General features: G+C 36.9%; 1 protein-coding gene across 3 annotated transcripts in view; it reads left to right on the top strand.

Annotated features, from left to right (window-relative positions):
- tiam1b (TIAM Rac1 associated GEF 1b) overlaps positions 1 to 25,703 on the top strand; it is a 103,603-nt gene that overhangs the window by 73,769 nt on the left and 4,131 nt on the right. For all 3 annotated transcript variants that reach the window (XM_039678647.2, XM_039678645.2, XM_039678646.2), the window contains 9 exons: positions 10,384 to 10,578; positions 16,868 to 16,936; positions 18,684 to 18,809; positions 19,043 to 19,151; positions 20,310 to 20,489; positions 21,633 to 21,751; positions 23,122 to 23,230; positions 25,305 to 25,363; positions 25,544 to 25,649. In XM_039678647.2, coding sequence (XP_039534581.2) covers positions 10,384 to 10,578; positions 16,868 to 16,936; positions 18,684 to 18,809; positions 19,043 to 19,151; positions 20,310 to 20,489; positions 21,633 to 21,751; positions 23,122 to 23,230; positions 25,305 to 25,363; positions 25,544 to 25,649 — 1,072 coding nt within the window. The remainder of the gene's footprint in view (positions 1 to 10,383; positions 10,579 to 16,867; positions 16,937 to 18,683; positions 18,810 to 19,042; positions 19,152 to 20,309; positions 20,490 to 21,632; positions 21,752 to 23,121; positions 23,231 to 25,304; positions 25,364 to 25,543; positions 25,650 to 25,703) is intronic.

Genomic DNA, 25,703 nt, shown 5'->3' on the forward strand with positions numbered 1-25,703 from the left:
GGAATATGTTATTCAGTAGATGGACTCGAGACGGCATTTGTTGCAGTGAGAGGAACATTTACAGTCTGATTTGACGTTTTCTTGCTGATCTTCACATTAACAGGCCATTTGGCTTGTGGTGTGTGTGTGATTTATATCAGGAGTAGGGTTGCCGCGGTGAGGAAAATTTCCCACCGGTTAATCGACGTGTGACAACACCGGTAATCCCGGTGTCACCGTGGAGGGCAGGGCGGGGGGGTTAAATAGCTTTTAAATGCGTGCGCGTTATACTTTCACTTTCGAAATAAGCGTCAATTGCTTGAATGGACAAAAAAAACAACTCGCTGATAATAAAACTTTTATTTATAGACTTTTATTAGCATAACGAACGAATAAAAATAACCCCATGCATAGGCTGAAAAAAGTGAAAATCTGCAAAATGTGGGCCCAAACAAATAAGAACCATAAAACGTTTATTAACGAATAAGAAAATAAAATAGGCCTAAATAAATTACACAAAGTTTAAATGAGATAAAACCAATTAAAAAGAGACGAATATAAAATAAAAACTTCAAAACGGACCTTAGCCTACATAAATGACATACTTTCACTTTCGAAATAAGCGTCAATTGCAATTCAGCGTCAATTGCTGGAATGGACAAAAAAAAAAAAACTCGCTGACAATAAACTTTTATTTAGACAGCACTTTTATTAGAATAATAAACGAATAAAATATAGACAGAACTTTTATTAGCATAACGAACGAATAAAAATAACCCCATGCATAGGCTGAAAAAAGTGAAAATCGGCAAACTGTGGGCCCAAAAAAAATAAAACGTTTATTAAAGAATAAGAAAACAAAATAGGCCTAAATAAATTAAACAAAGTTTAAATAAGATAAAACCAAATAAAAAGAGACGAATATAAAATAAAAACTTTAAAAAGGACCTTAGCCTACATAAATGACAGCACTCTAAAAAAAGTAAAACACTATAAATTGGCATTTATTAACATTAATATATATTAGCCAAAATATTGCCAAACAGGCGCTTTTGCATTGCGTTTTGACACCAAATCTTCCGCCATTATCTTGCTTTTCTGTAATTTGACTCGTTCTCGTCTCCACACGTGCTAAATGGAATCCTGATGCTTGCTGATCTGTGACGTGACGGCACGCGTTGCGCAGTTCATTTTTAATTATAATGCTCTCTTCAGAACTAAATAATTGAAAATTATTATTTTTAATTAATTCAAATAAATATTTTAGCAAAAACGAATACTTTAAAAAAAAAAGTCAAGACATCGCGGTGTCACGGTGGGAAAGTGATGTCACCGGTGATGGGGCTAACCGGTAACACCGTCAACACCGTCTATCGCGGCAAGCCTAATCAGGAGACGTGTTTGATGCTAAAATTGCTCTGTAGAGGATTTGGCAAGTTCGGTGGTCAGCGCCGGACATTTCTCATTCCCTTTCAGGTGCTGTTAAAAGGATGATTCGTGTCACTTTGGCATGTTTAACAATCAAGCTTCTGCGCTCTACCATCACAGCATGTGTTTATGAACCGCAGTGAAGCCTGGATCACATGATCTGACGCCGCATTTCTCTCTGTGCTCTTTTAAGTGCTGGTGCATTCATTCTGTTTACTTTCCCCCGCTGGCTCTCTCTCTCTCTCCCTCTCTCTTTCTCTACACGGCTGCTCAGATGATCAATCTTAATGAAACAGACACTCACTCCAGTCCTATATTATAAATCATGAGACTGCTGTTCAGTTGATTTGTTCATCTGAATGCTGAATGCACAGCTACCCTGATATAAACAATGTCTATTTGTGAGAAAAGCATCTCTTACTTCACTACTAGTCGACCTGTTCATCATCTTTAGTTTTGCATTTTTAGCAGTGGTGTTTTTATTAGCATGCTCTGACGATTTACACGTTAAAATCCTTCATCCCCTTTTAAGCGCTGCTTTTATATAGACAAAGACATCAACATGCAGACAGACATTTTTGGCCTTTTGTGTCATGACTCACTTTCTATCATAAGCATCACGTTTTAAGATGGCGTGTCGAGTTAAAAATAGTTTTAACAATAAACTTTTAACAAAGACCCCTCCGTCAAGCTGGTTTTGTACTCCACAACACATAAGAAAAGCATCTGATAGAGGTCAGGTGAACCTGAATCCAGTCTGATTGCGATTGGGCAATTTAGTGCTTTTTGCACATTTAAGAGCTTAAACCAACCTAAAATGGCCTAAAATTATGTTTTTGATAAAAAAAAAAACAGCAAAAAGACAGTTTTTTCAGGCTGAGAGACCTGCAAATATCCATTAAAGGGATACTCACACTTTTTTGGAAAAGGCTCATTTTACAACTCCCCCAGAGTTAAACTGTTGAGTTTTACCGTTTTTGAATCCATTCAGCCGATCTCCGGTTCTGACGGTACCACTTTTAGCATAGCTTAGCATACATCATTGAAGTGGACAAGACCATTAGCATTTCTCCCCAAAAAATTACCAAAGTGTTTCGATATTTTTCCTAGTTCCTAGTATAGTTCCTAGCCATATCAGCCTAGAAAATCGCAACTTTACATTTTCCGTCGGTCTTAGTGCACGATGTAACTATCCACAAGTTCCCTACGCCCCATGAGGCCTTGCATCAAAAGTGAGCGTGTCTTCCGGTTCGAAGTAAACAAAGCGCGACTTGACATGCTTCACACTCGTTCATTCAACAGTTGACAGTCATTCAAGTTATAGTGATCCAAACTAGCTAATGATGTGGGAACACAAAGTCAACGAAATTCAAAAGGGTGAAATAACAGTACCTTTACCCTCCGCAGTAGTTGGTTGGGAGTATTATAATAACAGCATTATTAATAATCAATACTCATCAAGGCATGGTGACAGACAGTTGTGTGAGCTGACAAACAATTAAAATAAAAAATACACACTTAGTCATTGTGCTTTGGAGTTTATTCAAAATTATAAATGAATGTGCCACTTGAATACATTAACTGGCACATTTGGTATTCTGTCAACACAGGCTTTGATCCTGAGTTTAGGTGTAACATCAGTAGCGAACAGCCAATCACATGCAGATAGAGTTTATAGAATATTAAGAATTTAAACAAATGTACACAGGAAGATTCGTTGTCTTTTGAGAGGTGATGGAAACTACAGTCGTTGGCAGGATCAGAGACGGGCTCTGGCAGGATCACTCTGATTTGGTTTTCAGCTTATGTTCAAAACAATCACGTTTAGCCACTGAATTAGTTTAGTCCGGTTATACATACAACCGCGAACATCACATGTTGTCCCTGAGCTCCGTAACGACATCTCTCATAAAGATTTGCGTCTTTAAATAGTCAAATAATTCTCCGAAAAACAGCTAGCCTCTTCGCTAACTAACACACAAAATACCATTGGAATGCTACTTCCGCCGCCTCACCGGAAGTTTCACCCACTTTATTTTTTACATGAGCGCCCCTCGGAAACTTGTGGATAGAAGAGTCAAGTTTTAAATAGGAAAAATATCGAAACACTTTGGTAATCTTTTGGGGAGAAATGCTAATGGTCTTGTGCACTTCAATGATGTATGCTAAGCTATGCTAAAAGTGGTACCGTCAGAACCGGAGATCGGCTGAATGGATTCAAAAATGGTAAAACTCAACAGTTTAACTCTGGGGGAGTTGTAAAATGAGCCTATTTCCAAAAATCGTCAAGAAAAGCGTTTGAAGCGTCAAAATTGTAGATGCGTAGCTGTCTAATGAGATCATCATGAAAAAGATCTTCAGTTGTGTTCCTAAGATGAAAAAAGATGAGAGCGGTGATTAGTGGTCATTAAAAAACCTTTACAATTTTGTACCCCCTGTAGTGAAATTGCAAAAGACATATAGTAACGTTCCGATCTATTATCTCAAATAATAGGTATATCTAGGTAGCTCAAGTAAAAACTCAGGTTGCAACTTTATGAGGATGAATTAACTAGTTTTCCAGTCGACCCACCTTTAAGATGAGTCGTTTTGCATATCCCTGACTACAGCTCTCTCTTCATCTCACTGTGTTGGTATTCTTGTCCGGCTGAACTTGCTCGGCCCATCATGAACACCACTTCCTCTTCCTTTTCCCCTTCCTCTCTCCATTCACCCTTGATTATTTTTACTTGTGTGTTGAGTATCTTACCTCATGTAGCTCAGTGTTTGCTCAGCCTGCCAGGAAGAAAGAGAGAGAAAGAAGATAAATGAGGTGGTGTCGCATCAGAACGGGCGGGTGAATACGGAGTCGGACGAGCAGAGGAGGTGGGCGAACGACAGAGAGAGAGAGAGAGAGAGGGGAAAAGAGCTACCCGTTCCATCTCTCTCTCTTTCTCTCTCCGTTCTATTTGTCATAAGCGGAGGGATGTTGTCGGGTGCTGCAGCATTGAATCTGTGATTTCTGAGGCGTTTCCTGAAACTGATCCAGCGTCAGTGACAGTGGGGCGGCGTGTTTCTCTCCGAAGCTGTTTCTGCTGATCCTGAGTCAGTCATGTCTGTGCTCAAACGCAACAGACACAGCAAACGCTCTTCGGACTCCATCTATGACATGCTGCACCTGGTAAAAAGCCGGTTTATGTCTGTGGTTTTTCTTAAATTATGCTATTTTATCGTTTTTTAATTGTTTTAACCAGCTGGATGTTAATGATGCTTTGGGTTTCTGCGCATGTTTGTTGTTAGTGTTTCGTGAATTGTTGCTGTCAGAATGTCAGATGTTTGCGTTCACTAGTAAAAAGTGCCGTAATGTTTATATGGATGATGGTGTTTTTTACATGATAGTTCCATGTGTCCTTTGAAATACCTTAGAGTATCATGTAAATATATATGTATTCATAATGTCATATATCAAACTACCATCTAATACTATGATTGTATCATATGTACTGGTTTTTACTTGCTAGTCTTTGATATGATTTATAGACCAATCGGATTGTGTGCATGAGCAATTTTGTGCTTTTGGGAAAAAGAGTTTAAACCAGTGGTTTTAAGATCCCAAACTGGTTTCCAGTAAAGGGATTCTTTGCACTTTTTAACATTAAAGAAACCTGGGAAACCATTTAAGACACCAAACCACCTTAGGCTGGTTTAAGTTGTTATTTTAAGCAGGGTGTGGTGATCCTGGAGGGAAGTTCTCTGGAAGTGTGTATTTCCCGTTGTGTTTGTTTCTTCACAGTATGCAACCTTTTGTACTCATGATAAGATCAATAATACCAGTTTAACACTGGAACCCCACATGGTTTTAAATAAGGATGCACCGATATTAAAATGTTGGCCAAAACTGATAACCCACATATTGGCCAACACCATTTTTTTTTTTGTCATTTTTGAGAGCCTGGTAAAAAAACAACAAAAATCTCACTATTAAAAGCCATGTCCCATGCACACAGTTAAAATGTTCTCATTATAATTTTATGTAGTCTATATGCAATGCATGTTGCACTTATTATAACTGATCATATTGCAAGTCATTCAAAACCATCTTGGCGAACAGTGTGAAGTGTCTCAGCTAAAGGAAATAATCCATTATTTATCAGCTTTAAAGGAGTAGTTCACTTTTTTTTTTTTTTTTTAAAAAGGTCATCCAAGATGTCCAAGTCTCTCTTTCTTCAGTCGAAAAGAAATTAAGCTTTTTGATGAAAACATTCCAGGATTTTCTCTATAATGGACTTCAATGGGAACCAAACGGTTCAAGGTCCAAATGAGAGTTTCAGTGCAGCTTCAAAGGGCTTTAAACAACGCCAGACGATGAATAAGGGTCTTATCAAGGACCCTTCGAGTCAGGACTCGAAAAAAAATAAAAATTTGTTCAATTTGATGAACGAGTTCGAACAGGAGAGTCACGAACGCTCATCACAGAACAGAGCAAGGTGAGCATTTGTGCTTATAAAACTTAAATTTTTTTATTTATTTTTGAAATGGCCGATCGTTTCGCTTGATTAGACCCTTATTCATCGTCCGGTGTCGTTGAAAGCCCTTTGAAGCTGCACTGAAACTCTCATTTGGACCTTGAACCGTTTGGTTCCCATTGAAGTCCATTATATGGAGAAAATCCTGGATTGTTTTCATCAAAAACCTTCATTTCTTTTCGACTGAAGAAAGAAAGACGTGGACATCTTGGTGAGTAAACTATCAGCAAAAGTTTTTTTAAAAGTGAACTACTTTAATATATCGGCCAAATTTTCTTATCACAACGATAACGGTAACATAAAAAATGAACATATTGGCCGATAGCGATATGGTGGCCCATATATCGTGCATCCCTAGTTTTAAAGTGACTTCTGACAGTAGACAATATACTTTCATTGCCTGCAAAAATCACTTTTAGGGTTAGGGTTTTGTTCTGAACTTATAGAAAGCACAACGTACAAGTGTTTTCATTTCACTGCATGGCATTTTCCCAGAAGTTAATGTGCTTTATTGTGTGTGGGGTGTCATATTTTCTGTCATGCTGTTCTGAGACTCAAGGACGTTGGGAAAAACACAGCAATTCATCCTTTGTGTGTCCTTGCGTGGGCAGTTGAGGACCGTTAAGACTCTCTCCGCTAATGAACACGGAAAGCAGCTTTCACACGTTCGGGAAAAAAAAAAAAAAAACATCAGCCAAAACAATCACCTGTAGTCTGCTAAGTAAATAAAAGTAGTTGAAAGTCACTGCTGGTGCTTTCTCTTTACAGTTATGGCTAATGATGGCCTAAAATTTGCATTCTGGGAAACCCGTCGGCGTCTGTCGTCATGCGTTGCTTCTTCAGACGGTTGTTTATGTCTCTCCTCAGATAATTTTTTTTAGTGTAGACATATGCTGGGTTTTGTGCAAGCGGTTGTCTGTGTGTGCATGAACAACAGCCTTGATCTTCCTCTTCAAATAATCTTTTCTGTCTCTCTTTTAAAAAAGCCTCCGATGTGACCGTGTTGGTGGATGTGCGATGTAGGAAAGGGCTACTTTCGTGGTTTCCTAATGTACTTGTCTCTAGCTGTGCCGTTTCAGAGAATGATGGAGAAATGTGGTGGAAAGCTGACAGCTGCTGTATCTGAAAGCGTGTGAATTTGTCTCCGTTATAACTGGATCACAAACATCTTGACAGCACTCCCGGCGCTTGTACGCCACGGTCGTGGCAGCTGATGATGTTTTAGCTAATGACTGAAGTGACAGGTGAAGCCCGACGCCCCTCAGAGATGAAATTCTGCGTCTTTGATTTAGGAACTGAAAAAATGCTCCTACGACATGACGGTTGTCGCTAAAATTGGTGGCCTGAGAAATTACACCTGATGTGAGCATTGTGAACAGCATAAACAGACCATGGCCATTCAGAAATGCTTTATTTACAAGCATTTAGGTTTGCTGATATCTGGTTTCAGGATAGATGGCATGTAGTTGAAGATATGTGATCTAAAAGGCTTATTTCACACGAAAGCGAGGCTCCGGTGGGAAGAAAACCGGAAGTGCCCCCTTTAATCACAGGAGAGTCGCGAATGCGATGGCGTATTGTTGTGTTTAATGTAGAAATGAGTTATTCTAAAACTGTACATACATATCTTTCATACTTTAGACTATATACAGTGAAAATCATTTATAAATAATTAGTTTATATACATATTCACTACCGGTCAAAAGTTTTAGAATGGTAAGATTTTTTATGTTTTTAAAAGAAGTCTCTTCTGCTCACCAAGGCTGCAATTATTTGATAAAAAATACAAAAAAAACCCCAGTAATATTGTGAAATATTATTACAATTTAAAACAGCAGTTTTCTATGTGAATATATGTGAAGTGTAATTTATTCCTGTGATCAAAGCTGAATTTACAGCATCATTACTCCAGTCTTCAGAGTCACATGATCCTACAGAAATTATTATAATATGATGCTCAAGAAACATTTATGATTATTAAAACTGTTGAAAACAGTTTTTTGCATTTTTATTTCAGGATTCTTTGATGAATAGAAACTTCAAAAGAACAGAAATGGAAAGCTTTTGTAACATTAATCACTACCATTCAAAAGTTTGGGGTCAGTAAGAATTTATATTTTATTTTTGGAGGAAAGAAATTAGAAAATACTTTTATTCATCAAGGATGAGTTAAATTGATCAAAAGTTACAGTAAAGACATTTATAATGTTAGAAAAGATTATATTTTAATTAAATGCTGTTCTTTTGAACTTTCTATTCGTCATAGAATTTTTTGGGAAAAAATGGTACACGACTGTTTTCAATATTAAAAAATAATAATTTATGTTTTTTGAGCATAAAATCAGCATATTAGAATGATTTCTGAAGGATCATGTGACACTGAAAACTGATGTGTAATCAGCAACAGTAATGATGTTGAAAATTCAGCTTTCATCACAGGAATAAATTGCACTTTACTATATATTCACATGGAAAACTGCTGTTTTATATTGTAATAATATTTCACACTATTACCGGTTTTTTTTTTTTGGGGGGGGGGGGGGGGGGGTTTCATCAAATAAAGCAGCCTTGGTGAGCAGAAGAGACTTCTTTTAAAAACATAAAAAATCTCACCGTTCTAAAACTTTTGACCGGTAGTGTATATAGCTGGAACGAACTATATATATTCTATATTGGATATTAAAGGGTTAGTTCACCCAAAAATGAAAACGATGTCATTACTCTAATAACTCGCCCTCGTGTCGTCCCAAGCCCGTAAGCCGTTCATCTTCGCAACACAGTTTAAGATATTTTAGATTTAGTCTGAGAGTTTTCTGTCCCTCCATTGAAAATATATGTACGGTATACTGTCCTTGTCCAGAAAGGAAATAAAGACATCATAACACAGCACTTTAAATAAAATATGCATTACAAATATAGTTTGTGTAATATAGTCAAAAACAGCGAGTGAATTTTTTCCTTGTCTTTTATTGTTTGATTAACATTATTTTAGAGACAGCCGCAGGAAAATTAGGCTGCTGTCACTTTAAGAGCTCCACAGATCCAATATATACTGTTACAATGCGTTTTCGTTGTAAACTGTTTACGTTCACTTAAGGCAAAAATGACTGTTTACGAGGATATTGTGACATTTTTGTGTATATTTTTGTGTTCAAGAGCAAAAAGACATGTGAAATTATAATGCGATAATTCATATTGTTTTATAATCCTAATCTTAAGAATGAAAAAAGGCACATTCTAGTTATTTGATTTAATATTTTCTCTAACATCAAAAAGATCAGATTATCCATAACAAATGAACGAGTAGGGCTGTCAAACGATTAATCGCGATTAATAGCATACAAAATAAAAGTTTGTGTTTACATAATATATGTGGGTGCACTATGCATACTTATTTTTTACATATATAAATATACACACACATGCATGTATCTTTAAGAAAAAAATATTATTTACATATAAAATATTTATATTTATATATAATATAAATTCTATATAAATCTATATACAGTATATACATGAAAATATTTCTTAAATATATACAAGCATGTGTGTGTATTTGAGTTCAGTAATTTCACTTAAATGGCAATGATAATTACCTATTAATTGTTATTTAAGTGAAATTACTGAACTTAAATATACAAGTTTGATAAAAATCATCATTAAAGAAGAAAATTTCAAATGGCATTTAGAGGCTTTTGCATCTGAACTCTTCATTTATATATATAAAATAATTATACACAGTGCACCCACATATATGATGAAAACACAAACTTTTATCATGGATGCGATTAATCGCGATTAATTGTTTGACAGCCCAATAGTCTGACATCAGTGCAAAAACAGCTTCACATTATGAAGTGCTTGAGTTGAAAACAAAAGACTGTTGTTGTTATTAAAATGACACTGTATTCTGAAAACAGGCCTATGTATTTCATATACAAGTTCTTTATTAATGCGTTCTTCATGTTCGGGCCAATATCCACGTGCAAACAAAGTAAAGTTGTCCCGCCTATATCCATGCATGTATACTGTATACTGTAGTATAAACAAAGTAGCATAATATCTTCCGCTTGACACCGAGACCTAGTAGACGGACGGCACTTTCTCTCAGTCCGTCAGTGTTACTGTAAGAATGACAGTCCATGTGCCATCACAGCCGTTCCCATAGCAACCGCATCCATGGACAGGTGCTTGTGTTTTGATTGCCGTTCAGATGAAATGAAGACATTTCAGAAGAGCAGAGAGTGAGAAAGAGAGAGAGCCGAAAAGATGAAGTGATGGAGGAGATGAGAGAGTTTAGAGGCTGGAAATAGAGCAAATGAGCGCTAATGATTTTTATAGCATTCTGACAGGCATCTGAGTGGAAGGATCCAGCTGCAGGTGCTGCGAGTGTGTGTGTGTGTGTGTGTGTGTTCTAATAACAGTGCAGGACTCTGTGAGATGTCTCACTTTTCATGTCTCTCTGTAGAGTACGGAGCAGGTCGCAGCTTTCTGTCGCAGTCTTCACGAAATGAATCCCTCATCCGAAGTCGTCTCTCCATCGTCTGGCCCGGAGTCTTCCTCGCTCCTTCCGAGCAACGCCACCCCGCGCCAGCTGTCCGATGCCGACAAACTCCGCAAAGTCATCTGCGAACTGGTGGAGACGGAGCGCACCTATGTCAAAGTCAGTACCTGTGTGTGTGTGTGTGTGTGTGATGCACTCGTCTATACTGTATGTTTGACCTACAGAAGTGTGTGCCCTTCATCGAGACAGGCCTGCAGGGGAAAAACTGTGCCCTTCGTTTGCCTTTTTTCTGTCCCCTCTCACGCTCTGGCTGCTTTTGGGATGGGACACTACTATCCTGCGTAGTGCATACTGAAAACTATTATTTAAAAATAGCATAGGGATTTAAAGTGCTACTGCGATGTCATGTGACCTCAGGAGTTTAGTAATCTTATCCAATTGTGTTTCATCACACACATTTCTTCTTTCAAATCTCAAACCTGCACACACTACAAGATTTGAAATACGTGGCACATCACAGACTATAACATTTTCTTAAGATTATCAGGTCAGATTTAGCACCTCACGTGATCTCACGGGGAAGCGGATGTAAAGTAAACATGGTGACTTTTTTTTGTGGGCGGAGCTTAGGTGGAGGCAGAAAGATCCCTCTGGCTGCTTCACTAACGCTAGTTAGCAAGGATTGTTAGCTTGTTTTTTTAACAATGACTGGAGAAAATCCGATATTATCTTAATGTGTAAGGTCACTCAGTGTCCAGGACTGCGATTGTTATTTCCAAAAGTTATTTTTAACAGACAGAACCAGATTGGCCGACCCGTAGCCGCCTACACGCTCACTCAATGCATGGACGATCTGACAGGATTAACGTTACGTTACCTCGGTTGAGTGGCCTGACTTCTACACCTACCTTATAGAGAAACCGATCGTAAAGAGAAACTGAGGGCATATAAATCTTTAGATGCCTATATGGTCCTGTACAAGACTTGTGTGGACGATCCGCAGTTCTGCCGAGCCAGCGCCGAGACCACGACAATGTAAAGAGTGACATTACAGTGCGATTTTAATGATGTGAATATTTTCTAGAAATAAAAGTTCCAGATACAGCATGTTCATTTTTCATCAATTCTTGCACCAGACAACACAACAAGATGACATTTAATAATAATAACAATTATTTAAGCTCCTTATTATGTAGCCGAATCTGTGCTGTTTTGTATTGGCCGCCTCCAGTTTTCACTTTGTTTTGCCTCCAGCTAGCGCCGTGACGTAACTGTGACGTCGGCGCAAAAGGGGTCTATTTTATCAACAAATATACAGTCATTTAACATGTAGCATGGTTACTGCAAAATACACAATTTATTGCAAAACACCGTTTTTTTTAAAGAGGCATGGAATCTTTCGCTTGAAGATTTCCACCTTATTTTCCCGTTCACACTAAGGATGATAACTATAACGATAAAGAGATAGTTCTGAAAAATCTTTCTAAATATAAAAGAATATCAGAATAACAGCACTGAGAAACATATCACTGAATCACTTTCAGAATGATGGTTTCCAGCTGATGAATAATAGCCAGTCAAAATCCATCCTGCTTAGACGAGCTTGTGCATTTAAAGAGCTTGTGCTTGTATGTTGTGAATGCAGATATAGTTATCCTTATAGTCATAATTCTTGGAGCAGCACAGCCATTTGCAACTTAAATGTTTTGATGCTCTTAGTAATTTAGCTGTGCAAAAACAGTCCATTATTCTTGATATTGCAAGTTGTACTTTATATTATTAATAATATTATGATAATTATAGACACTAGTTGTAGTGCAACCCGTTTTACCTTTAAGTGAACTTTGATATTCTTCTGGTTATTATGCTTTAGTGGCGATTGGCTTGGAGTGTTAGTGTTATTCTGTGAGTTAGCTGTTTGTCTTTTTTTTAAAGTCCCCATGAAATTAAAATTGACCATACTTACTTTGTTTGCCTAAATTGATCGTTTTGTGGTGAACAATTCATACATGCAAGTCAATCCACACAAAAAAAATTTTATTTAAATTTTGAAAATGCCCCTCCCCTCTCCATTGAAGGACCTTGCCCAATGACGTAGGCTTTACGGTTTGGGTGTCTCCTTAACATCCATAACCACGCCCCTCCAACTGACAGCTGCTGTGTGTTTGCGAGCGCCGAGCGAGCATTGATTGACAGCGTGTGTAAACTTGCGTCATCCTCCATTTCAGAATGAAACACCCTTTTTTCTAGATCCAATCAGGTGCTAGTTGGCAAAAAAAGCCACGCCCACTATTTTGCCTCATTTAGTATTTCGTTTCTCTCTGAAATCATCATAACACTGGAGAAAAGTCGTTTGCAACTTCCGGTTCACAGGGACTTTAAGACAGCAGCATTGCTGTATGATTCAGCATTTAAGACTGGAGCTATCCATTTTACATTACACTTTTTGGCAAATATCTATGCACAAAGACGATTCGCAGTTTGGAAATCGTAAAAGTAGTTTATACTGTAAAAGTAGTGTTATGGTAGTATGCCATTCTTTCTTTACGGCAGATACAGACAGTGTGATTCTCACTCTATAGCTCATATTTGCTTGCTGAGCTGAGCGACAGAGACATGACAGTATTTTCCCGTCTGTCTGAGGATGGCTGAGATTAGATGAGATCCTGTCCGTTGCTGGGAATATTTGCAGTGTGTTTCGGATTCGTCTGCCTGTTTGAGCAGAGAACTGAATCAAACACAGCTTTCATTTCATTCCAACATCTGCTGTAGAGACACATGAAAGCTGTGATTGAAAATCAGGGTTATTCCACCAAATATTGATTTCTGAACTCTTCCTAAGTTAAAACATTGGTTTTGTGGTGTCTAAAAATGAATATGAACTTATTTTCTTTCCATTATTCGAGCTCTGACAACACATTTTCTGCAAATAAATGCTCTATATGACGATATTTTTATTTGAACTATGTTGTCAGTAGTTTATAGAATAAAACAAAAAGGTTAATTTTACCCCAAACACATTCCTATAAATACTAAAACCAGAGAAACAGATACTTTTGCAGTGGTCTCTTAATTATTTTCCCGAGCTGATTATGTGTAAGGTGCTTTCGCACCAGAGGAACCTTTATTCATAGTTCCTGGAACTATTGGTGGCAGTTCCTGGTTTTCGCACTCCAGGAACTTGGAACAATTTTAGTTCTAGAAACTACTTTTGGAGGAACTAATTTAGCTCTTACTTCAGAGTAGGGTCTAAACCAGCTCTGTAGGAACTACCAGTGACGTTAGTGTACGCTGATTGGCCGAAAACACTAAACACTAGCACCCACCATTTTTAAAGGGTAACTAAACCCCTGGTCAGAGCCTGACTCCACCCACTGGCAATATTTGAAAATACTGAAAAAGTGGGCTGACCCCAGCGGAGATAGAGAGGACGAAATAGATGCTAAAACACTCTATCCTGATAGTTTTCAATACTCACAATTCCAATTCCTGACTCGCTACAGTGGTTTTGACGACATAAGATGGTTTTTATACTGCCAAGGGCGTAACTCGCGTGGTGAGCTGAAAGCTGCGTACGTCACGTAACACCGCAAACATCCAATAGGAAAATTCCACTGCAGTAGCCACCGTTCAACCTGAAGAGGGCAGCACTAAGACGTTTTTACACCATACATTGTAGAAATAGAACACTTTATACACAAATGTCAAAAAAGTTACTCGAATCAATGACTGGTATTAATAAAGATCCATTCTTACAGATCATTAACTAAAAAAAGTTGGTTAAGTGTTTAGTTACTCTTTAAAAAAGCTGTGGAAACACAGATTATAGTCTATATATTTTCTCCAGAAACTAACTCTACAAATATGGAAAAAAGTAGCCGCTTTCCGACCAAGAAGTTACAGGAACTTAGTTATAGGAACTGTCCACCTCTAAACAGTTCTACGAACTACTCTCCCCCAAACTCGGTTTTGCTGCATGCGTTCGCACTGGCCAAGTGGCCATAGGAACTGGTAGGAGGGGTAAGGGAGTGACGCAAGCAGACGTAGCGCGGCCACATACAACAACAACAAACCAGCATGGAGGAGGCTATTGCAATGTTCCTGTTCTGCCTTGCCGGGACCTTAAAGGATTAGTTCACTTTTGAAAAAACTTTTGCTGATAATTTACTCACCCCCATGTCATCCAAGATGTCCATGTTTTTTTTTCATCAGTCGAAAAGAAATATAGGTTTTTGATGAAAACATTCCAGGATTTTTCTCCATATAATGGACTTCATTGGGAACTGGATGGTTCAAAGTCCAAAAGACAGTTAATAACAGTTTCAGATGCAGCTTCAAATGTCTTTAAACGATATCAGACGATGAATAAGGGTCTTATCATGCGAAACGATCGGTTATTTCAAAACTTAATCCAAAAATGTAACTTTTCTAAGGACAAATGCTAGCCTTGCTCTATTCTGTGAGGCGCGTTTGCAACGTCACGTATTACGTAATTACGTTCAAAAGGTCACGGGCGACGTAGCCGAAAGTACAGAGTCAGTGTTTACAAGTTGAACGCATAGGTTGAACGTGAAAACTAGCTCAAACACCGTTTACAAAAAAGGAATTAAAAGGTAAAACAACGATGTCGGACGATTTTGATTCTGTACTTCCGGCTACGTCGCCTGTGACCTTTTGAACGTAATTACGTATTATGTGACGTTGCAAACGCGCCTCACAGAATAGAGCAAGGCTAGCATTTGTCCTTAGAAAAGTTACATTTTTGGAATAAGTTTTGAAATAACCGATCGTTTCGCATGATAAGACCCTTATTCATCGTCTGGTGTCGTTTAAAGACATTTGAAGCTGCATCTAAAACTTAACACTTTCTTTTGGACCTTGAACCATCCGGTTCCCATTGAAGTCCATTATATGGAGAAAAATCCTGGAATGTTTTCATCAAAAACCCAAATTTCTTTTCGACTGAGGAAAGAAAGACATGGACATCTTGGATGACATGGGGGTGAGTAAATTATCAGCAAAAGTTTTTTCAAAAGTGAACTAATCCTTTAATAACGGAGAACGAACGGTGGCGTTTAAAGATTATGCTTGAGTTCTGTACAGAGAAACAGAAGACGAAGGCTCCAGCGTAATATGATATTAAGTAATATGGTGGAAGAAGATAAAAGAGCAGAGCGCAGGAGGCAAACAAAACGACGGGTAAGTTTAGCTAGCATTAGCAATTAGCTGGTTGAATGCGTTATGTTTGTCTTAATCCTTGTTGTAATGTTTTGCAAAAACACACAGCGTATGGCAGACAAGTTCCTTACAAGTTCGCTACAAGTTCCCTGTTGACAGTGGGCATGAGCTTATAAGTTGAACCAATCAACGTAGACCTAGGGAAAGGGAACTAAAAAAGTCCTCGCTCTAGACTAGGTACTGAAAGAGTTATAGGACCTACGGTCTGAGGAACTAAAAAATCCCTAATTTAGTCCGGTCGGAACACGAGAAAAAAAGGGTTATAGGAACGTTAGTTTCTAGGAACTGCAAAAGTCCCTCCGGTCGGAAAGCGGCTAGTGATAGATGGGCATCTTAACCTTTACGCTGAGGAGAAAATCCAACGCACCTTTAAGGGGAACAAGAGAAATGTACTTCAAGAAATGTATTTCTGCTCAGCTAGCAACACTGGACATCAATCACACGGCAAACGCTAAGAACTTTTCATTACTGTCTACTTATGTATAATATCTCATTAGACAGGACTGTATAATATATAGACTATCGTTTCTCAGTGACGTTATTATTATAGTTGTGGTGTCGACTTTAAATTTAACCCCTTGACGTCTGAATTTATATAGCTGTATTTAAAAAAATGTTTTATGTGTGTTTTTGCCTTTAAGTAGATGGTAAATAATGTTGAGATTAGCAATTTCAAATAAATAGAAATTTTGGTATGTTGCAAATCTGCAACAACGGGCATAATGGTCAATTTGGTATGTTGCAAATCTGTAACAGCGGGCATTAATGGTCAATTTGGGGTCAATTTGGTAAGTTGCAAATGTTGCAAATGTTCCTGACCAGAGAAATCCTGGAAACCAGGAAATAAGTCCGTCACTTTGAAACAAGTGCTTGTCGAAGGTCCATAGGTCCGTAGTGAATATGCACAAACGACGTTATCTCGGCTGGTTGACTGAGTCAAATGGTTTGTTGCATATTTGCGACAGTGGGCGTTAAGGGGTTAAAACGATTAGTAGAAGTAAATCTTTATCGTTATATTTATTGTCCTTAGTGTAAACTGGCCTTTACTGTTTACCAAAATCAGTTCCTATATTGAAATATGTTAAATATCTCTCTTTCAGGGATATTAAATTATACAGCCATGAAACTGGTCAAATATAGCTATTGTTAAATTCCATATTTGTTAATAGGCTGTTCTTTGATATGATTGTGTGTGTTTTGTCTCTTTCAGGATCTGAACTGTTTGATCGGGCGATATCTAACCCCCCTGCAGAAGGAGTCTTTCCTCACTCAGGACGAGGTGAGTCAAAGCACCGCTGATGCTTTCATATTATTATCAGCTGGCGAGCTCCAACACAGAAGGATATTTCATAATCGTCCTGATGGAGAGGAGCGTGTAGGAGGACATAGATGGAGACAAACACACACTAGAAAGGAGAGGTAGAGAAGGGAGTGGGAGGGAGACACAAAATGAGGAAAACTTACATCAGACAGAAGAGAGGAAGTTCTCAATGTCATGTTTCTGCTCCTTTAATGCCCTACATATGGGAGAAGAACTCATTATACATCACTCACTGCAGACACACAAGAAATGTAGTTTGACTGAGAGTTGAGATGCACAGAGAGTTCTTATACATATATCTATAGAACAGAATACACACTTTACACAATATAAGAACATCAAATGAGATTAAAATAACGGTAAAATTGCTGAAATAAACGCTTAATTGACACATTTTATTTATTTATTTGATATTTAAGTAATATTAAGTATGTATATATTTGTTCTGTCTATATACGTATATACCAAATTCCTTAAAAAATTGTTCCTTAACTGAAATAACATAAAATAAAATAAAAAAGTTTTACTTGATGTACTAAAATATATAAAACTAAAATAAAGATGAATCTGCTTATAAATAGTTATGAACTATTGATAAGAATAGAACTATTCAAATAAGTGTTATGAACACTTTTGACATATTTTTTATTTATTTGAACACTTATTTGACACATTTTTTATTTATTTGATATTTAAGTAATATTAAATATGTATATATTTTCTTCCGTCTATATATATAGATAGGGTTATATATATATATATATATATATATATATATATATATATATATATATATATATAGAGCATTTTGAAAGATGTAAACAACACTGGTCCAGAAACACTTCCTGTTTCAGTTTGTAACTGTTTTCTTTATTTAACACGTACAGAAAACATCTTAAAGATGTTTGTTTAAATTTTTGATTCAGTTTTATATGTTCTGTTGGTTGTATTTTATCCCAGCTTTTATGTAGTGTTAAAAAACTGAAACAGGAAGTGCTTCTGGACCAGTGTTGTTTACATCTTGCAAAATGGTCTATATATATATATATATATATATATATATATATATATATATATATATATATATATGTGTGTGTGTGTGTGTGTGTGTGTGTCCAGGGTACAATTAACTAAAACTAAATTCATTAAAAAAAAATTGTACCTTAACTGAAATAATATAAAATAAAAATAAAAAAGTTTCACTTGATGCACTAAAATAAATAAAACTAAAATAAAAATGAATCTGCTTATGAATAATTATGAACACTTATTTGACACATTTTTTTATTTATTTGATATTTAAGTAATATTAAGTATGTATATATTTGTTCTGTATATATATATATATATATATATATATATATATATATATATATATATATAATGTATGTGTGTGTGTGTGTGTCCAGGGTATAATTAACTAAAACTAAAAAATTGTTCCTTAGCTGAAATAACAAAATAAATGAAAAAAGTTTTACTTGATGTACTAAATAAAATAAGAAAATATATAGACAAATCTAACAAATGAAAATGAAAACAAAAAATGAAATGACATAAATAAAATGAAAACTGAAATGCAGAAAAGTAAAATAAATTAATCCTGTTAACCATATATATACAGTGTCATAAAAGTAGTCCATATGACATAATTGTTTTTTTAGTTATAATTGACAACATACATTTTTCCTGCCTATGTATGTAATAGTTGGACGTGCTGTTCGGAAACCTCCTGGAAATGCTGGAATTCCAGGTGGAGTTCTTGAAGACTCTGGAAGACGGGACCCGACTGGTGCCGGACCTGGAGAAACTGGAGCGAGTGGAAGAGTTCAAGGTTTGTGACTGCGGTTTAATTCACGTTCAGAGAGTCTGGCCTTTGCATTTTAAGGTCATTATTATTATGGTACCTTGTTTTTTGGGCATGTACATTGTGCATGTGTGATGATATTACCATGTTTTTTGGGCATGCCATGTTATTGCATCAATCAAAACTATTCATAAGCAGATTTATTCAACACAAACCATGATACCTGATGTATTTCTTTCAAAATCCCTCTCGTCTTACAGAAAATCCTCTTTTCTCTGGGTGGCTCGTTCCTGTATTACGCCGACCGCTTCAAGATCTACAGCGCTTTCTGTGCCAGCCACACCAAAGTGCCCAAAGTGCTGGTCAAAGGTGCGTAAATCTCAGCTCAGAAATGACCTTGCTCCCTGTGAATTCTGGGATTTTCACTGAGCCCCTGCGGCTGCGCTTCTGTAAATCTCATGCGAGCGGCTCTGGGGCGTCAGTTGTATAAATCTGCCGCTGTGTGGGTGTCTGTGAGGTTGGTCTGGAGCTTCTTGCTGTTTATTTTTATTATTTAACATTCTGCAGATTTGTGACTTTTACTTAACAGTCGTTTTCTAGTTAGTTAGATTAGAACTTAAAGGAGTAGTTCACTTTAAAAAAACTTTTGCTGATAATTTACTCACCCTCATGTCATCCAAGATATCCATGTCATTTTTTCTTCAGTTGAAAAGAAATTAAGGTTTTTGATGAAAACATTCCAGGATAATGGACTTCAATGGGAACCAAACGGTTCAAGGTCCAAAAGACAGTTTCAGTGCAAACTGTTCAAAGGGCTTTAAACGAATCCAGACGATGAATAAGGGTCTTATCAAGCGAATCGATCACTCATTTAAAAAAATAACAAAGTTTAAGTTTTATAACCTCAAATGCTCGTCTTGCTCTGTTCTGTGATGCGCGTTCGTGACTCTCCTGTTTGAACTCAAAATTAATGAATGTTTTTCCGAGTCAATTTGTTCATTTCGTTCGTTGAATGAACCAAATGACTCCGAAAAAGATTTGTTCATTTTGATGAATGAGTTCGAACAGGAGAGTCATGAACGTGCGTCACAGAGGCGAGCATTTGAGCTTATAAAACTTAAACTTTGTTATTTATTTATTAAATGAGCGATCGTTTTGCTTGATAAGACCCTTATTCATCGTCTGGAATCATTTAAAGACCTTTGAAGCTGCACTGAATCTCATTTGGATCTTGAACCGTTTGGTTCCCATTGAAGTCCATTATATGGCGGAAATCCAGGAATGTTTTCATCAAAAACCTTAATTTCTTTTCGACTGAAGAAAGAAAGACATGGACATCTTGGATGACATGGGAGTGAGTAAATTATCAGCAAAAGTTTCTTTTTTAAAGTGAACTACTCCTTTAATGTGCTTGAAAAATTAAGAAACATAACAAATGCCTCCAGTCTTCAAATCTGTCTATCACTATCAAAACACACAATCCTTTGACAGAATAATCACAACTTCCTGTGTTTGCGTTCTCTCCAGCGAAGACAGACGCGGCCTTCAAGGCGTTCCTGGACGAACGCAACCCCAAACAGCAGCATTCGTCCACGCTGGAGTCGTTCCTGATCAAACCCATCCAGAGAGTGCTGAAATACCCTCTTCTGCTGAGAGAACTGCACTCGCTCACCGACCCCGACAGCGAGGAGCACTACCATCTGAACGGTGAGCTTCATATCAGCCTGTGTGCGTCAGAAAGCTTTACGCAACATATATATATATGAAGAGTTCAGATGCAAAAGCCTCTAAGTGTCATTTGAAATTTTCTTCTAGAATGATCATTTTTATCAAGCTTGTATATTTAAGTTCAGTAATTTCAGTTAAATTGCAATGAGGATTACCTATTAATTGTCATTTAAGTGAAATTACTGAACTTGAATATACAAGCTTGATAAAAATGGTCATTTTAGAAGAAAATTTCAAATGGCATTTAGAGGCTTTTGCATCTGAACTCTTCATATATTCAAACGTTTGGGCTCGGTAAAATATTTTCATTTCTTTGAAGATTTTTTTAAGTTTTGAAATTGTGAAGGTGTTTTCTGTTTGAAATATACAGTATGTAATTTAAATAAAATGTAGTTTATTCCTGTGATCAAAACTGAATTTTCAGTATAATTGCTCCAGTTTTTAGGGCTGCCACTTTACGTTCGAAAATCCAACCAGGTCAACCAACAAGTTTCGAAAACTAAAATAGGGAATCGATATTATGTGTTTATCGATAAAATGTGTTTTAGGTGGACAGATCAATACAGTACACAGAACATGAATTACAATGTATTTTCTGTGAACCAAATGCGTTTTAATATTCTCTATTACTTACAAGCGCGCTGTTATTTGTTGCTTTGTGACATGTGTATTTAATATATCATGAGGACTCGCGAGTTGTGTATTTGCGCTAAATCCACACAGATTTGGCTTACACGAACTTCGCCAGCAAAGTGAGTAAACATAGAAACACACCAAATTGGCTCGTGATTTGACATTTGTCATTTTTACACACATTTGGCGGGTTGGAGGGTGTTCATTTCAATCCCTGAATGTTGCACTCCTGTTTGTCATTGTGCACGAAACTTCACGCCGATAAATCATGACTTGTGTGCTGACTTGTTCGTCCTAATGGCTGTTAGTCGTCCGTGGATTTGCCTGTATTTGGTGTTGAAAATGGAAACGTCTTTAGACACGGAAAAGCGATTTTACAATCGATTCAATTAATATATTATAATGTATATATATATTGAATAATATATATTCAACTATAATTGGCATGGATATGATTGATATGTAATTTTTTTTGCTTCTGTTGTGCAGTGGCAATGAAGGCCATGAACACAGTGGCCAGTCACATCAACGAGATGCAGAAGATCCACGAGGAGTTTGGAGCCGTCTTTGACCTCCTCATCTCTGAACAGACTGGAGAAAAGAAAGAGGTTTGTGAACTTTACATCAGTCTGGACAATCACTCAACATGTCCAATTTCAGTTCAGTATTTATCATCAATATGAGCTGTGCTCTTTTGGGGAAAACAATAAATGGAATAACAGGCCAAATAAGTTTGTGTCTAAAAGTGAATTTATCAGTATTGACTTCTTGTTTATGTAGATATCAATATAAAAATGATATTGTGTCATTCACATAGCGTCAGCTCTCTTTTTATTTTGGGTTGCATTTTAGTATAACTTGAGATAATGCAGAGCTTAAAGGGTTAGTTCACCCAAAAATGAAAATTCTGTCAGTATTTACTCACCCTCATGTTGTTCCAACCCCGTAAGACCTTCGTTCATCTTCGGAAAACGAATTAAGATATTTAAGATATTAAAATCGCTCCTGCATACAGTCCATAGGCTTCTTGAGGGACTGGCTCTTGCCGTCCCCGAAAAGTCATAAAAGACATCGTTAAAATAGTCCAAGTGACTACAGGGGCTCAATCTTAAGTTTATCAAACGACGAGAACACTTTTGTGCGCAAAAAAACAACAAAAATAACGACTTTATTTCAACTATTCGTTTATTTCTCCCTCTGCGCGAGTCAGCTAACTAGTTTAATAGCGTAAGCTTCTGTTATTGTACGTCACACGCATCACACACACATGACCAGCGTCGACCAATAGTGAGCCTACGTGTGACGTAGCTCTACGCAATCACACTACGTTAACGGACTATAGGCTTATGGAGAAGGAAGTGAATAGTTGAAATAAAGTCGTTATTTTTGTTGTTTTTTTGCGCACAAAAGTGTTCTCGTCGTTTGATAAACTTAAGATTGAGCCCCTGTAGTCACTTGGACTATTTTAACGATGTCTTCAATTACTTTTCGAGGACAGCAAGAGCCAGTCCCTCAAGAAGCCTATGGACTGTATGCAGGAGCGATTTTAATATCCTAAATATCTTAATTTGTGTTCCGAAGATGAACGAAGGTCTTACGGGGTTGGAACAACATGAGGGTGAGTAAATACTGACAGAATTTTCATTTTTGGGTGAACTAACCCTTTAAGTCTCAGTCCATATGGTGTTTCAACCACATTTCATGCCCTGCAGCTGATAATAACTGTCGTTCGGATCAGACTTCCTTCTTCATTCCAACCTGTATTTATCGACAGCATATTTCAATCTTATCATCTTATTATGTGAACACAATAAAACTTTAGTTGCATAATATAGCTGTAGCTCTGCATTATGCAGCCAGGGACAGACGTGATCCCTTCTGGATTGCAGATTGCGAGCTGTGCGTGTGTGTGTGTCTGTGTGTGTGCGCGCGTGCGTGCGTGCAAGCTCTCTAACAGTGGCGTCTGCTATGATTACAGGTTGCTGACTTGTCTATGGGAGATTTACTCCTCCACACCAGCGTGACATGGATCAACCCGTCCTCCTCACTGGGGAAGTGCAAGAAAGAGCCACAGCTGGCCACATTTGGTACATTCAATCTCCACACAACCTCAACTCATGGATGGTTAGTTAGTTAGTTAGTTAGTTAGTTAGTTAGTTAGTTAGTTAGTTAGTTAGTTAGTTAGTTAGTTAGTTAGTTAGTTAGTTAGTTAGTTAGTTAGTTAGTTAGTTAGTTAGTTAGACAGACATACAGATAGACAGAGATAGATAGATAGACAGACAGACAGACTGACAAACATACAGACAGATAGATAGATAGACAGATATAGATAGATAGATAGATAGACAGACAGACAAACATACAGATAGATAGATAGATAGATAGATAGATAGATAGATAGATAGATAGATAGATAGATAGATAGATAGATAGATAGATAGATAGATAGATAGATAGATAGATAGATAGATAGATAGATAGACAGACTGACAAACATAGAGATAGATAGATAGATAGATAGATAGATAGATAGATAGATAGATAGATAGATAGATAGATAGATAGATAGATAGATAGATAGATAGATAGATAGATAGATAGATAGATAGATAGACAGATATAGATAGATATATAGATAGATAGATAGATAGATAGACAGACACACACTGACTGACAGACGGAAATAGATAGATAGATAGATAGATAGATAGATAGATAGATAGATAGATAGATAGATAGATAGATAGATAGATAGATAGATAGATAGATAGATAGATAGATAGACAGACAGACTGACAAACATACAGATAGATAGATAGATAGATAGATAGATAGATAGATAGATAGATAGATAGATAGATAGATAGATAGATAGATAGATAGATAGATAGATAGATAGAGATAGATAGATAGATAGATAGATAGATAGACAGACAGACTGACATACAGATAGATAGATAGATAGATAGATAGATAGACAGACAGACTGACAAACATACAGATAGATAGATAGATAGATAGATAGATAGATAGATAGATAGATAGATAGATAGACAGACAGACTGACAGACAGATATAGATAGATAGATAGATAGATAGATAGATAGATAGATAGATAGATAGATAGATAGATAGATAGATAGATAGATAGATAGACAGACAGACAGATATAGATAGATAGATAGACAGTTAGACAGACAGACAGACTGACAAACATACAGATAGATAGATAGATAGATAGATAGATAGATAGATAGATAGATAGATAGATAGATAGATAGATAGATAGATAGATAGATAGATAGATAGATAGATAGACAGATATAGATAGATAGATAGACAGTTAGACAGACAGACAGACTGACAAACATACAGATAGATAGATAGATAGACAGACAGACAGACAGACAGACAGACAGACAGATAGATAGATAGATAGATAGATAGATAGATAGATAGATAGATAGATAGATAGACAGACAGACAGACAGACAGACAGACAGACAGACAGATAGATAGATAGATAGATAGATAGATAGACAGACAGACAGACAGACAGACAGACAGACAGACAGATAGATAGATAGATAGATAGATAGATAGATAGATAGATAGATAGATAGATAGATAGATAGATAGATAGATAGACAGATAGACAGATATAGATAGATAGATAGACAGTTAGACAGACAGACAGACTGACAAACATACAGATAGATAGATAGATAGATAGATAGACAGACAGACAGACAGACAGACAGACAGACAGATAGATAGATAGATAGATAGATAGATAGATAGATAGATAGATAGATAGATAGATAGATAGATAGATAGATAGATAGATAGATAGATAGATAGACAGATAGACAGATATAGATAGATAGATAGACAGTTAGACAGACAGACAGACTGACAAACATACAGATAGATAGATAGATAGATAGATAGATAGACAGACAGACAGACAGACAGACAGACAGACAGATAGATAGATAGATAGATAGATAGATAGATAGATAGATAGATAGATAGATAGATAGATAGATAGATAGATAGATAGATAGATAGATAGATGGATGGATGGATGGATGGATGGATGGATAGATGTGATAGATTCTGAAGTGAACAGAAGAGTAATGTTGTATCTTTCTTCTCCAGTGTTTAAAACCGCTGTTGTGTTCATCTGTAAAGATTATTCTAAGCAGAAGAAGAAAATGGTGAGTGTTGTGATGTGGACATTACTCCCAACCATCCCTCTTTCTCCCTCTCTCTATCCCGCAGCCTTTTTCGCTAGTAGCGAGTAGTTCACTAAAGAAGTGTTCTTCAGCTAACTGGGTGTTGTATTCATACTCATAACAACAGCACATTATTCACACGCGTCCGTCTCTCTTCCTCAGGGTGGTTCTCATCGAGCATCGGTCTCAGGTGAGGAGAAAGATCCGTTCCGTTTCCGCCACATGATCCCCACTGATGCGCTCCAGGTGCGCACACTGTCCAATACAGGTAAGTGAGTGTGACACACACAAATCAAATATCAGACCCAAACGAAACCCTGGG

Source organism: Pimephales promelas, chromosome 16 (genome assembly GCF_988280905.1).
Source record: "Pimephales promelas chromosome 16, fPimPro1.hap1.1, whole genome shotgun sequence".
Lineage (NCBI taxonomy): Eukaryota > Metazoa > Chordata > Actinopteri > Cypriniformes > Leuciscidae > Pimephales > Pimephales promelas.